The sequence below is a fragment of the Triturus cristatus genome, chromosome 4_1 (genome assembly GCF_964204655.1).
Source record: "Triturus cristatus chromosome 4_1, aTriCri1.1, whole genome shotgun sequence".
In the NCBI taxonomy this organism is placed as follows: Eukaryota; Metazoa; Chordata; class Amphibia; order Caudata; family Salamandridae; genus Triturus; species Triturus cristatus.
In genome coordinates, this window is record NC_140585.1 from 326087406 (window position 1) to 326101756 (window position 14351).

Below are 14351 nucleotides of genomic sequence, written 5' to 3' on the forward strand. Positions count from 1 at the left end.
ACACACACACTTATACACCCACTCATTCTTCAATATGCCTTTCCCTATATATAATAAACATATTTAAACTTTACAGAAACACACAGACACTGGATGATGTCATCAGTGATGTCATCAGTGATGTCTTTTGAGATGTCATCAGTGATGTCACTGACCATGTCATGAGTGATGTAATATTTGATGTCATCAGCAGTGCATTGCGGGGGCGCGAACTATAGTTAGCTGAACTAACTATAACGGGGGAATTTCTATGGTTTTGTACGAGTGAAATGTCCAGCTAAGTATAACACCCCTGAAACCTATGTTTTTTCTGTGAATTTCTAAAGTTTTTTAAATGCTAATTCCTAACTATAACGTGCCTGAAACCTATGGTTTTTTAAGTGAATTTCAAAGGTTTTTTAAATGCTAATTTCTAACTATGCCTACAGAAATAGGACATGTGAATAAAGAAGACAAAAACACACAGAAAGAAGAAAAAGAAATGCAGAAAGAAGCTACGGAAGTCCTCAAAGACAAAGAAAAGTGCCGGAAGAAGGAAGACGTGCAGAAAGAACAAACAGAGGAGGAGAAAGAGTCTTTGTTGCAAAATCATCCTGTACCCTCAACTTTTTCAGATGGGTACTGGTGGTAACTGACTCTGACTAACCAGTCCTAGAGCCAGCGCTATGCTAAAAGACACTTAGAATACAGTTAAAACACCTACATACAGTAGGGAACACAATGCGTTGGGGTACCCCTGTTATTAGCATGACCTCCTCTGTAAGCCCCTAGTATATAATAGGGCAGGGGTATTAAAACTACCTCTTAAAACGCGCCAAAGGGCACGTTTGTACACTGGTGAAGGGAGGGGGGGCTGAGCTGACGTGTGCAAACACGCCCTATGGCCCTTTTAATTTGGGGGATAAAGTCCTCTTGAATCCTGAGTGTCCCTTGGGTACAACTAGCCCATCAGGTATCTCTAGTTAGCACCACAGAGCTGCCTTGCAGAGAAAATGGGCACGGCCTGGACCACCTCTCTGCAACGCAGCACAGTGGTGCTTACTGGAAGCACCTGGTGGACTAGTTGGCCCCCATGGGCCCTCAGGATTGAAGGGGAATTATTTCCCCAACTTAAAACGCGCCAGAGGGCGTGTTTGCACACGTCACCTCAGGCCCCGTCCCCTCCCTTCACCACTGTGTAAACCCACCCTGTGGCCGTTCTAAGTTGAGAGATTAAGTCCCCTTGAATCCTGAGGGTCCCTAGGGTCAAACTACCCCACTAGATACCTCCAGTAAGCGCCACAGAGCTGCGTTCCAGACAGGTGTAAAAAGGGGTGTGGCCTCTGAACACCTGTCTGCAACACAGCTCCCTGGCGCATACTGGAGATACCTGTTGGGCTAGTTGGCCAAACCTAGTTTGCTATGGCAAGGCTCCCGCCCTGCCATAGCAAACAGCAGTGTCCCGTGTGTGGGCACCCCGGGACACTACAGGAGCCGGCCCTGGGGGGTGGCGGTCCCCAGGGTCATCATTGGCTCCAGGGGGCCCCCTCCCACCAATTTAGAAAGCACCGGGGTATTTCTTCAAGAAAAAAAAAAAATACACAAGCCCCGGAGGGTGGCGGTCCCCGGGGCTGCGGGTGAGCCGTGAGCCCCCCGCAAATATTGTCACAAAGCCCCGGGGGTGGCGGTCCCCAGGGCTTGGGGGGGCATTTGAGCTCCCCAGCTATTCATTTTTGAAGCACCGGGGAGTGGCGGTCCCCAACCCAATACTTCCATAGCCCCTGGGATTTGGCCTCCCGGGGGCAAATTAGCAACGAAGCGCGGGAGCCCATGCTTCGTTTTTTTTTTTATCGGCAGGATCCACGCACCCAGCGTGGATTTTGCAGATTTAAAAAAAAAAAAAAAAAATTGGGGGCCCTGGGGGTACTTGTGGGACCCCCTAAGCAGGCCTAGGGGGTCAGGGTGTTTCTACCCTGCCCCCTTTTTGCATTCTGCGCGTTTTTTCTTCTCTTTTCTTGTGCCTCGGTTCTACCGAGGCACAAGATGGCTGCCAACACTTCCTGGTTTGGAGTGTTGACAGCCAATTAGAATACAGCTCGTGCTCGGCAGGGTGCGTGGATCTACCGCGCCCATAGATATATCTATGAGTTTACTTTTGATTTTCTCAGGAACTACTGAACTACTGAACGGATTTACACCATTTAAGCAAAAGACACAAGTGTGAACCAAGGACTACCTTTTTGCCAAATTTGGTGTAATTCCGTTCAGCAGTTCGGGCTGTAGCTGCGACTAACGGTCCCTATGGAAAATTGCATGGGGAAAACACGTTTTGGGACCCCCCTTTTTTCTCGGCCCCCGCTTGACGTATCACCCAGAGACTTTCAGGATAGGAGAGGACCGGAGCGGGCCACGAGTTTTGAAAAGTTTGCGAAGATTCGTTAACCGGCGCCACAGTTATTCCAAATAGAATGTTGCAGATTTCCTATGGATAATAGGTCCTAACTATAACTACCTACTAGTGACCATCAGTAGGTAATAGATATATATATATATATATATATATATATATATATATATATATATATATATATATATATATATATTGCAAAGAAATCCTTAAAGAAGGAGAGACGACGTTGTGTGCAATTATGCTTGTTTATTTCGTCTAGTCTCTCCTTATTTAAGGATTTCTTTGCAGTTTATTGGATTCTCACTGTAGAGATCCCACACGACGACGCACCCTTCGGTCGGGTGACAGCGAGAAATTGCATAAACAATTGAAGAATATATATATATATATATTTAATTATTGTTTTGTATATTTTTGGGAGACTGTATCTATACATTCATACACACAAATATACAAAGATAGTTATTTATATATTTAATATACATTATTAATTAGAACAATTTATTATTGATTATTTTAATATTTCAATATTTTAAATAAATTACATATAATGGTGTGTAGGATTTTTTCATACACTTACATTTTTTGGGGCGATATTCTGTTCAACAAAACGTTAACTCAAAATGTTGCAAGTTTACATGCAAAGTATGTCAACTTGATCTTTTTGTAGATAATATGTTTGACACAATATTGTTGTCGATATTCTTTCATACATCTGGCTGCTCTAGCTCACAAGAGGGACTACCACTTTCCAACAGTTCACTGGCTACCTGGGTTCAGAGGTACAAACTCAGTGTGCTCCTGCCCTCTGTAGCAAGGTGCAGCCGTTTGCACAAGGAATGGCCCACTGTACAATCAAGTCAGAATTATTTTACATAATTTGGCCTCTGTTTAAAATATATGATCCATAGAAAACTAGCAGGTGTATTATTACATTTGCATATAGGATCGAATGGACCCTGAAGGGGCAAGTGTGAGCTCAACTTCCACAGCAACCGTGAGAATAACCCTCATTAGATTTGTTTTCCTAGAAAGAATATATTTGTTTTGATTACTCAACATTTGGAATCATTTCAAGACAAAAACATTTAACTCTGTTAACATATACATTTGAAATTAGAGAGGTGTTCCCAAACAACGCAAACGCGCAGTGAAAGTAAAGTAAGTGAGTAAAAAATACGCTAGTGCTATAAAATATATACATAGATAAGGACTGTGGAGGATGCACAGATGTTTGATCTAAACTCTAACATAGAGTTGCAGGCTCCTGAATTTCCTGAACAGTACAGTATGCTACTATAGTGTCAATGTTTCGAGCCCTTGAGGTCAGTGCAATAAAAAATATTCTTGTAAAATTGTACTAGCAACATAGACGTTGAATCATAGATTGCTCTACTTCCAGCACTACTACCAGAAAATGAAGCAAACCACCTCTCTTATATTGTGGTACTATTTGAAAGCACATCTGTTTCGGAAAGCACAACAACTGATGTCTCTAGTCTCTTCCTGTCCTTCAAATTGACCTGCAACCAGCATGCAGTGCCTAGACGCAATGACATAAAACATGGTCTCCGTCTAATCATCAATGATAGAGAGATTATGAGGGACACAAGACCGAAACATTGATCTCATGGAGTAAAATGAAAAGGGAAGAGGAGGAGCAAAAGGTAGGAGTATTCAGACAGACCACACGAAGTGAGGAGAAAGGTCATACTCTGAGACTGGTGTCGGATTGCCTGGACAGTAAACTCATATCCCTCCATGTCCGGTGGCACAAATAACATAACAGTCTCCAAGACCTATTTCTTGCTGTTTATGTATTTATCATGTAATATTTGTTAAACAGGACTTCATTGCCAATTGTAGATCCCACCATCTACATAGTGGTAGTGTGGCATGGAGTTAGATCCCAGGAGCCCCAGGTCCCAGAATCTCGAATTATTTATTTCCGCTTGTTTACCCTCTGCGTTTTTGCCTTCCTAGCACCAGTAGACCCACTTGGCGAATGCTGCAATCTCATGAACATAAAGGCCCTGATTACGATGTTGGTCAGAGATGCCTTCGACTGTCATCGCTGTGGATGTGGAACCGTCAAACCTCAGGTCGGCGGATCCGACACTGCAATTAGGGTGTGACCGCACATGGTGCTGTTGCTAACCTCCATTTCTCAATGGGAGCTTTTGCTGTGTTCCAAAACTGCCTGCAGCACAAGCTTCCATTGAAACTTTTTAGTTTTTACACAGCACTGCACCTACATGGTGCAGAGATGTGAAGGGGGCACCATAGGTGACCCCCCAGGGCCACATGCAGAGGGCCAGGGGCGAAAGGTTACCTGCTATGGGCACCCAAAGACACTTTGCCGACAGCAGTTCCATGTCGTAAAGACCGACATGGAACTGCTGTTGGAAAGTGCCATCATAATCCCAACGGCGGAAACACCATCTTTTAGAGATTTTGGGGCCTCTCCAATTGAGCCCATCGGAACCGAGTCAGATTCCCGAGCCAGTTAAAACTCCACCCACTGTCATTGTAATACAGCGGTCCTAGTTTAAAACTACAATGTCAGCAGTCGGAGGCTTTCCGATTGACATTGTAATTAGGCCCAGAGTCTGCGTACCTGTTTTTTCTAAATAGGTAGAGATGAAAGAATACTGCAGAGTGTACTCTTCCACGCATCCAGTTGGGCTCCAACTGTCTTTATCAAGAATACGCTCTGCCTAGTTTTAGTATATGGCAATAACATAAGGTGACAATCTGACACTGTTCAATAACTACTATATAAATAAATGACTAAATTGCTGGGTCATATTCTGCAAACCTCCTCCATCAAACAGTGGCCAGTATCCAGATGCAACTTGCAGTGGAACAGAATGTGTTTATCGCATCTACATGTCATTCAACGTGGCTGAAAAGGTGCACCATACATATTGCGATGGCTATACCGCTGGTGCAGTATCACCTATTACACAGAGTGGCTGCAACACACATTGCCAATGGTCTCATAAGTGGGCCTTCATGTGTGGGTTCAGGTTGTTCCATGGATTTTCCATTATTTGTTTGTGTGTTTTTGTCTTTTTAAAGCTTGTGAGAGCATCATGTAGCAGGAGGCGGGACTCTGGTTCCTAGTCAGAACGTAATGGGATGGCTTATTTTTAAGGCACAAACATGATAAATGCTAGGGGATGGTAGAAACTATTTTTAATCCCTCTGCAAATTCCTACAGCTTACCAAGATAATTGGATAGGCCACCTCACCCACTTATAATGTGGCATGCTTTATCATAGGTGACCTGTCCACACTGTGGTAGGACTAATATTAGGGATAACAAAGAAGATTAGGGAAATTATACTTGGTTGAGACCTTTATCTCTCTACTGGTGTATTGAGGTAATACTGGAGGCAACCATGCCCTGCATCACACCAGACCCTGCTGAGTGTTTTAAATGTGACCCTTGACTCTGCCAAGAGCCAATGCTTTTTTGACTGGCTTTGCTGTAGCTTCATGCACATTCTGGCCACCTAGTTACCAATATTGCCACAGATGTTGCACAACTATCATGAAAAGTTGCTGAAGATGTAGTTGGCTGACACCTATAGTGAGCATTAGAAATATGAGTCTGCCTGAAGGAATTCTCTTGGGTTGACCAATCTCAAACTGCTTCAGTGTCTTAAATCTACACCAAAAGTAACAATTTCGTTAGAAATTATATTTAAGGCACAAAATATGTGACCTGATCACAGCAACTCATGAGACTTAGGCTCATACAAAGTTGCCACGGGTATATTACTCGTCTTATGGGGTTCGATAGCCCACAGTTTATAAGGGACATTAAAGATAACTATATTAAGATCTCCCTGTATTCAGCAATTTTGTAATCCAACAAATCTATGAAAATGTCTGTAACCTGATTAGCTGACATTTTTATCATTCTAAGAGGTTCTAAGTGACCAAGAAGATCTTTAGAACTAATGCAATATGATCAAATCACCAACTGTCTTAAGATCACATCCAGGTTAATCTCATAAACTCACAGTCCTGCCACAGTAGTAGGGCCTGACGTTCAAAGGAGTAGTCACAAACCAGTTAGTGTTTTTGTACACACTGGTTTGGACTCCACCTTCATTTTCTGATGTGACTGATGTATTAATTAGTCACATCACAAGATAGCCATACAGAGGCTGTTGAAAAAACACAGCCTCACTAATATATTTGTGATGCTAGAGTCTTTTTGTAACTCCCAGCAAGTGGCTGCGCATATAAGCAGGAGACTGTGAGGGACAGGAGACCTCTGGGCCATATGTGTCAAGATTGAGAATAGCGATTCCCAAATAGCAAATTTTATCAAATCACTATTTGGTAATCGCAATTTCTGATGTAACATTGCGAGCGACATCGATTTAGCGATTTTTTTGTAATTGCAATCACAATTTTGCGATTACCAAGTAGTGATTACCTAAGTAGGTAATCGCAATTAGGTAATCGCAAAATAGCAAACGTCCCATTTTAGAGCAGCTTAATGACATCACATTGAGGAAGTGAGTCAATCCATGATGTTTCTAGAACCCAGAACCTTAGGAGAAGTCCGGCTGCGGCAGCAGAGTGGCTGAGACCTTGTTTGGAGATGTATTTTGCGCACTGTACACACCATGGCCACTGACAACAACGACAAGGGGGCAGGAGGGCGCAAGAAAAAGGTAAAATCCAGTGAGCAAGAACTGGAGGTGCTCACTGAGGAGTGTGTAAGAAACCACGACAAGCTGTTTGGGAACAGCTCACTTCAGGTTCCAGAGAGTGAGAAACGCAAAATCTGGAATGATATCTGGGCAAAGATCAGTGAGGTGGGTGTTACACAGCGCTCATGTGAGGAGATTCGCAAGTGCTGGTATGACCTACGGACACGGGCCAAGTAGAAAGTAGCAAACAGCTTGCTGAGGCATGGGGGCCAGGCAGAGTACCATCTACATTCTCCACTCTGGAGGGCATGGTAGAGTCAAAGTTGCAGCCCAAAGCTGTTGTTGGGGTCACAGATATTGACGTCTCAGCCACACCCAGTATTAGGATGTGTAAGAAATACAATTTGCATATTTTTAAATGTCTATGCAAAAAGTATACTAAGTAGGAAATCACAGTTAACTACAAACAAAATCCACTCCAGACCACAGTTTTTCATCAACCCACCAAGGCATTATGGGAGCTGTATTGTGAATTGCAATAGTGAATACATGTCCAGTAATGCTGCACTGTGTAGTCCCGTCTAAAGTGGCATACCAAATGAGAAGTCAAAACACCATACTAGGTTAATATTTTTATTTCAAAGTCATTAGTGTAAACCTATACACACAACAGCATATATTGAACTGAACCATTTATCGTTCTTATCACAGAACTACCTGCACGAATTGCAGGAAACTGAGGGCACTCATCCAGAGTTGAAGGCTGAAAACATTGAGGGATATGTACTAGGAAGTGGCGGAGCATGTCGTTAGCCTCCTTGGCTTAACGACACGCTCCGCCACTTCTGAAACGCAAGGCTGCACCATATTTACAAGAATGTGGTGCAGCCCTGAGTTTCCCCCTGCGATGGCGCTAAGTTTAACAACTTAGTGCCAATGCAGGCACCCTTGCACCAGAGTGCAAGGGTGTCTGTGTGCAGGGGAGGATTGTTTATGTGTAGAAAGGTGTCCCTTCCTGCACATAAACAATCCTAAAATGCAATTCTGACACTTTCATGTGTGCTGCTTCATGCAGTACACATGAAAGTGACAAATTGGCATTTTAAAAAAAAAGGTTTGTTTATGTACAGGAAGGGACACCTTCAAAGGGGACAGAAACAAACCATGGCATTTTGATTTTTTTCATGTGTGCTGCACAAGGCAGCACACATGGAAAGGGCAAAAACGAGGAGAAATAATGCATTTCTCCTCATTTTGCCAACTTAAGACCAGGATTTTCCTGGTCTTAATTTTGGCACTGCCTCCTATGTACGCCACCCTTGTACATAGGGGGCAGCATTAAATACAATAGGTGTTGCGGTGGAACGCCCACCACAACACCCACTGCACGCCCCTTTCATGCTAACCATAGCACAAAAGGGTGCCTTTGTACATAAAGCGCAGCCCCTATTGCCACCACCACGTCCGTAAAAGTGACGTTGTGGTGGCGATAGGGCCTTGTACATATGCCCCATTGTGTCTTCAACATCCACAACACCTGCACCACCAAGACGCAGGACAACAGTGTCTCCACTGCCTTATTTTGATTCAGAGTCTGATAATGTTGCACATCCTCCCACAGACACCAGTCCCTTGTCATGTGCCAAAAACGTCCCCTCAGAAGGTGTAGATTGGCTGTAAGACGTGCATAAGTGGAAGGTGATACTTCAGCTGCATTTGAAGGTCTGGAGGCATCAATGTTGAAGGTGCAGTGCCTACAATGCAAGCACATGAGGTCAATGCAAACACAGTTGGTGTCACTGAATAACAACGTGTGGTATCAAAGATGGCATCAAGCAGCTGACCACAACATTGGAGCGGGAGGGGGCCATGCAGGTAAGAACAGTGGAGCCAAGTTGGGGGGGATTTGACAGAAGACCATGAGGGAAAAATAAATACGTAATTTATTTTCCCACATCGTCATCTGTCGAAACCCCCCCAACCCGGCCCCACCTCCTCACCGCTCTTACCTGCACAAGTCGCTGCTGCATTGGAGTATGGAGAAAAAGCCACTGCGAACAATTTGATGGCGCTAAGAAATTTCATTAAGGATCTTTGCACAGTAATGCAGCACAATCATATCACACACCGTAGGCATCATCACCAACTGATGGGCAGATTGGATGAGTTTACAAGATCTGTCCATCGCCTGACAAATGCAACTGCATTATTGTTGCGACGTGCTGTTACCATGCAAGTGTAGATGGCACACTGTAGTGGAGATGTTGCGCAAGGGTTAGTGCAAGTCACCAACGCAATAGAGAACATGCAGATGGCTCAGATTGGAGCAAACAGTGACTTAGGTAGGGGGGAAAGTGAGGAGCTCTCCAGCCTCAGTAATGATATTGCCTCTGTGATGGAAAATAGGCATTGGAGTTCAAGACACAATGCCTCTTCAGAGGCCTCATCAAGACATAGTGCTGAGCCCACTGAATGGCCTAGTGGAGGACGTGGGAAGAAAAAGTAATTATTGACATGTTTATTTTGGTTGTTTAGGGCCATTCCTTTACATTTGTGATGCCTTGGGTGACACATTTAGTTTTGCACAAATTGTGCAATTGCTATTCAGTTTACATGTGATAGCTAAATTTACCTGAAGTTAAGGTAATACATATCACTATCGGTAAATACATTCTGAAATAACTTTTCTCTTTCATTACTTACCTTCATAAATGATTGCGGGTAAATGCTGCACATCGTTCTCTGTCTTCTGCTGCCCTTGATCTATCTGCTGGTTGATGTGGTGGACGTGGCTGCTCATCATCATCTAACTCAGAATCTGACAGGTCCAGGGGTATGCCACCAGATGTTGCAATGTTGTGCAATATGGTATTGTAGTCATTATTTTTTCAGCAGGTTTATGGACTGTATTGTAGTGCTCCTCACTCTTGTGTAGGCATCTAAATTGACTCTTCAGCAGCCAAAAGGTTCACTCTATCAGGTTTCCTGTAGGTTCATGGGCAGTATTGTAACAGTGTTTGCTTGTAACAGATGGTTTACAATATGGTGTCAAAATGAACGAGCATACAGCATACGCACTGTCTCCTACAATTATGAGAGCAAACAATGATGCACTGACAAATTTGAGTATGATGCTAATATATACAGCACAGTCTTAAGGAGGCTTACCTAGTAGATATACTTCTCCAAACTCACCACCAAGTAGCTGTGTGTAAATTCCACTATGGCAACATATGAAGGAATAATCTGGCCACTATATCAGTTGAAGATGTACTAATTGTCAGATGGTGGACATATTGCGACATGTGGCAGATCAATGCAGCCGATGGTATGTGGGAATCGGGCTTACTAGTAAAATTTCAATTTAGTGAGCTGCAAATCCCCTGTTGTGTTAGGGACTCCAATATAATCATTGATTTTCAATACCATTGGATCCAGGAATGCATGGATAAAGTGTGACAGTGCACTTTGGTAAACACCTCCTGCTGCAACTATGACCCCTTGGTAGCTTCCAGAGGCTAAGAGATGCAGAGAACATAAAACCGGCACATGGATGTGAATTGCATAGGTCCTGCGAGTGTGACTCTGCAGTTGTGGTTGGAGTTCATCTATTAAATATAAAATCATGGCAGAATTTAATTATACTTTTCAAAGATTTCCTCATCTGTCTGATCAAACATGGTAATTCACATTTTGAAAATACGCTCCTTCTCCTCAAACCTACCAGGATCCTCATCCTCCTCTCTATTGACGTAGAGAGTAGCCATTCTGGGAACTGCAGGTGCACTCTGGGCCTGTTTATATAAGTTGTACCTGGTTACCACCTGATTTCAGTTGGTGGTAAATTGCACATGTAAAATCCCCATTTTGCAACCATTCCCAATTTGTGAATGATTCATATATACATTTTGCGATGACCTATTTGCAAATCTATTTAAAGTCGCAATTTTAGGTAATTGCAAAAATTGTGATTACCTAAAATTGGCCTGCGAATGCCTTTCATACATCACAAATTGACAAAAGGTCATATTTAGCAATTAGTACTGTTTGCAAATGCAAAATGGGTTGATACAGGTGTCCCTCTGTCCCTGGCATTAGGTGAAGTACATCAGGGGCGTAGTTGGCGGAACAGAATTCTGCACAGTTGAACTAAAACTCCGTGATCTACGCTCCGCAACGTTCTGTCTCATCCCAATTAATAAAACTGAAACCTAGCATACCCTTGATAAATTAAGAAATAACTCTATCTTCACATGCAAAAATGCATATAGTCATCTCACAAAAGTGAAAATGAAAATACAGCAAGCAGTGAGAGAGAGGATGATTTTGGTGTCCTCCCTAACCTAGGGAGAGAACCAAACAGAAGTCTTGAACACAAAGAGCTCATTATGCTGAACGATTCGGTGGTGGTCCCATCCTCCTAGGACCACTCCAAGCACAGTTATGGGCAAAAGTACAATCCCAACCAAAGGCCCTGCAAAGTAATATGGGACGATATTCTAGAGTGCAGTGAATATTATAGTATCCAATATCAAACATTGCTCAAGGGGCAGGCTCTCTGCTCAGCTGAGAGCTATTACTATAATATTCACTGCACTCTAGAATTTCGGCCCATAGTGCTTTGCTGGGCCTTTGGTTGGCATTGTATTTTTACCCATAACTTTGCTTGGGGTGGTCCTAGGAGGATGGGACCACCACTGAATTGTTAAGCATGATATGCTCTTGTGTTGAAATGCATCTTCTTGCCCTCCCCCTAGGTTAGGGGTGACCCCAAAATCATCACCTCTTTCATTGCCTGGTATTTTGCAAAGTTCACTTTTGTGAATTGATTATATGCTTTTTAGCATGTAAAGGTAAAGTTTATATATCAAAGGCATGTGGGTGCAATAGCTAACTCCAGCTACGTGGTATTGCATGAATTCCATGTTTTCAATGGAATGCATGCGTAGTTAAAAAAATCTCTGTAACCTCTGCTAGCGGAGCGGAGTTCATTGCCCACGGTTAAGCATCATGCTGTGATACCTTGGGCCACTGTTCCTCCCAGATGCCTACATTAACAAGGCAGCAGCTGTCCCATAGGCACAGCTTCCGCCATGCGAATGAGATACAATACCTTCTAGGGCGTCAGTATTACATCAGATATTTATGACTGCAATTGTGGTTGCAAATCATTGATACATTCCACTGCTTTTTGATATGAAAAGTGAGGTCCACCTTTTACTACATCTCCTCCCGCCTAATTGCAGTCAGTCCTTTGTAAATCACAGGCTCTGAAACCTTAAAATGATAAATGTAATAGACCCTTAGCTTTGAGGACCCATTGTGCTTATGCATCTGAATCTTTGTGAACGGCATTGACATTTTTGTCCCTCGTTCATCCTTAGGCATTGGCTATGCCTCTCAAGTGATCGAATCCTACCTGAACATATACTACATTGTCATCCTTGCATGGGCCATTTTCTACCTCTTCAGCTCCTTCTCAGCAACGCTTCCCTGGGCCGACTGCAACCACACGTGGAACACAGGTAAGAGGACATGCCAAAAGCCTTTCAATAAGTGTAAACAGAGGTTGCCAGAAAATATTGGTGACAAAATTCCATCTGCATCAATATTGTGTCAAAAGTATCATTCACAAAAATGTTGTACAATTGGATGTAGATCTTTTATTAATAAATCCAATGCGTGATATTTTTGAAAATTAATTTAGGACGCAATATTTCTGTCAGAAGGTATTTCGTCCAAAATATTCCGGTACAAGCCCTGCACAAAATGTATCTGCCTTACCACCTTTTTATGTGACTATCTTTATTGTTGGCATTTTTATCCCTTTTTACATTTTGTCTTTGTTTAACCTTTTTTCGTAACTATCTTTAAAGTTGCCATTTTTCCTCACTTGTAGCATTTGGGCTTTGTAGAAATGGGAACTGCGGTATTCGGCATTGCTGTATTCAGGTGTTAACAGGAGAACTACCCGGACACTAATATTAAGGACCGGCCTAGCTGGTTAGAATATAATATGCATTATTTTAATTATTTAAATATTTTGTATTTAATCTGTTCTCGGAGATCCCCTGGCCAGTATTTGCCAAAGACTGTATAACATCTTTCTGTGGCGTCTTCTGCGAGCACATTGCTGCCATAGATTTTGTTTTGGCGTGATCCTTTATATTGCATGAGAAAGAGATTTCTCTTACTATAAGGGCTTGCAGAGAAATTCTGTTGCAAAAATGTTTTTCCTCAGAAAACGCCTCAGGGTCACAAAGTTGGCAAATCTAACCTAACTTCGAGAGTAAAGTTTGAAAGTTTGTCCACCCTTACTATTGAGTCAATTTTTGTGTTAATGTTGCTGTTACTATGGCCCCAAAACAGTAGCTTACTTTTTACTTCACTCTCGGAGTAATTAGCCACCAGTTGTGATGACTGCCTCTTCCTTTTGGCTGATACCTTTACTAAAAACCTGTCAGGCCGTTTGAGTAGGCGTGTGTATACAAAAAACTGCGGCCAGGTGTGCTTTCTGCAGTTGCATCACACGCAATCTCCGTGCCGCATACGCAATACCACATAGGAAGTCTTTTGCACTGCAGCGAATGCCCTCATCCCTCACAAAGCAAAAATGACAATACGAATTCACAGACTCCCTGCCCACAAGAATGCAGGGAAGCTATTTGTGAATCCCTCTGAATGTAGGGAAGAGCATCAGCAGATCTCCACCCCTTCATTTGCATTTGCACATTGCAGCTCCGGTATAAGGTTGCAATTTGAGAATGGAACTGGCGCATCCAGAAGTCTCCTGGGACTTGGTCTGTCCGCCCAGTGGCAGGAGCTCCATTTGCAAAGTGGAAGGGACAACTTCCACTTTGCAAATGGATCCCACTCCCTTTGAGGTGTCATCATCCAATTGCATTGCAATTTGCAAGGGGGTGGGACGCCCTTTCATGCCATCTCTCACTTGTAAATGTAAAGGTATCTTAATGTGTACACTGCAAGCCGCAAATAGATGTGTGATTTGCAATGTACTTTTAGTACATCAAGACTTTGGTCGTTGTGGTCGCAAGCCTGTGGTTTTGTGCACCACAGGATTTTAAATCTAGATACTACAAGTCCTGTACACCAGCACCACGGGGGATGTATGCATTGCATTGCTACAACATATATTTCATATATCAAGTAGCAAGATGTAGAGAAAGTTTGGTCTCAATGGGTGAAAGGTCTAGGATGGGAGCAATATCATTCCTTATCTAATTGACAGTGGTTGTGCCTGTTGTGAATGGTTTTGCTGTTAATGAGTG

The 14351-nt window shown here is 43.0% G+C and overlaps 1 protein-coding gene and 1 pseudogene across 3 annotated transcripts in view; both read left to right on the forward strand.

The window, feature by feature from the left end:
- LOC146854879 (sodium- and chloride-dependent betaine transporter-like) overlaps window positions 1-14351 on the forward strand; it is an 898269-nt gene that overhangs the window by 650512 nt on the left and 233406 nt on the right. For all 3 annotated transcript variants that reach the window (XM_085652289.1, XM_085652287.1, XM_085652288.1), the window contains exon 4: window positions 12447-12587. In XM_085652289.1, the coding sequence (XP_085508415.1) occupies window positions 12447-12587 (141 nt within the window). The remainder of the gene's footprint in view (window positions 1-12446; window positions 12588-14351) is intronic.
- On the forward strand, window positions 8700-9568 carry LOC146854881 (uncharacterized; annotated as a pseudogene).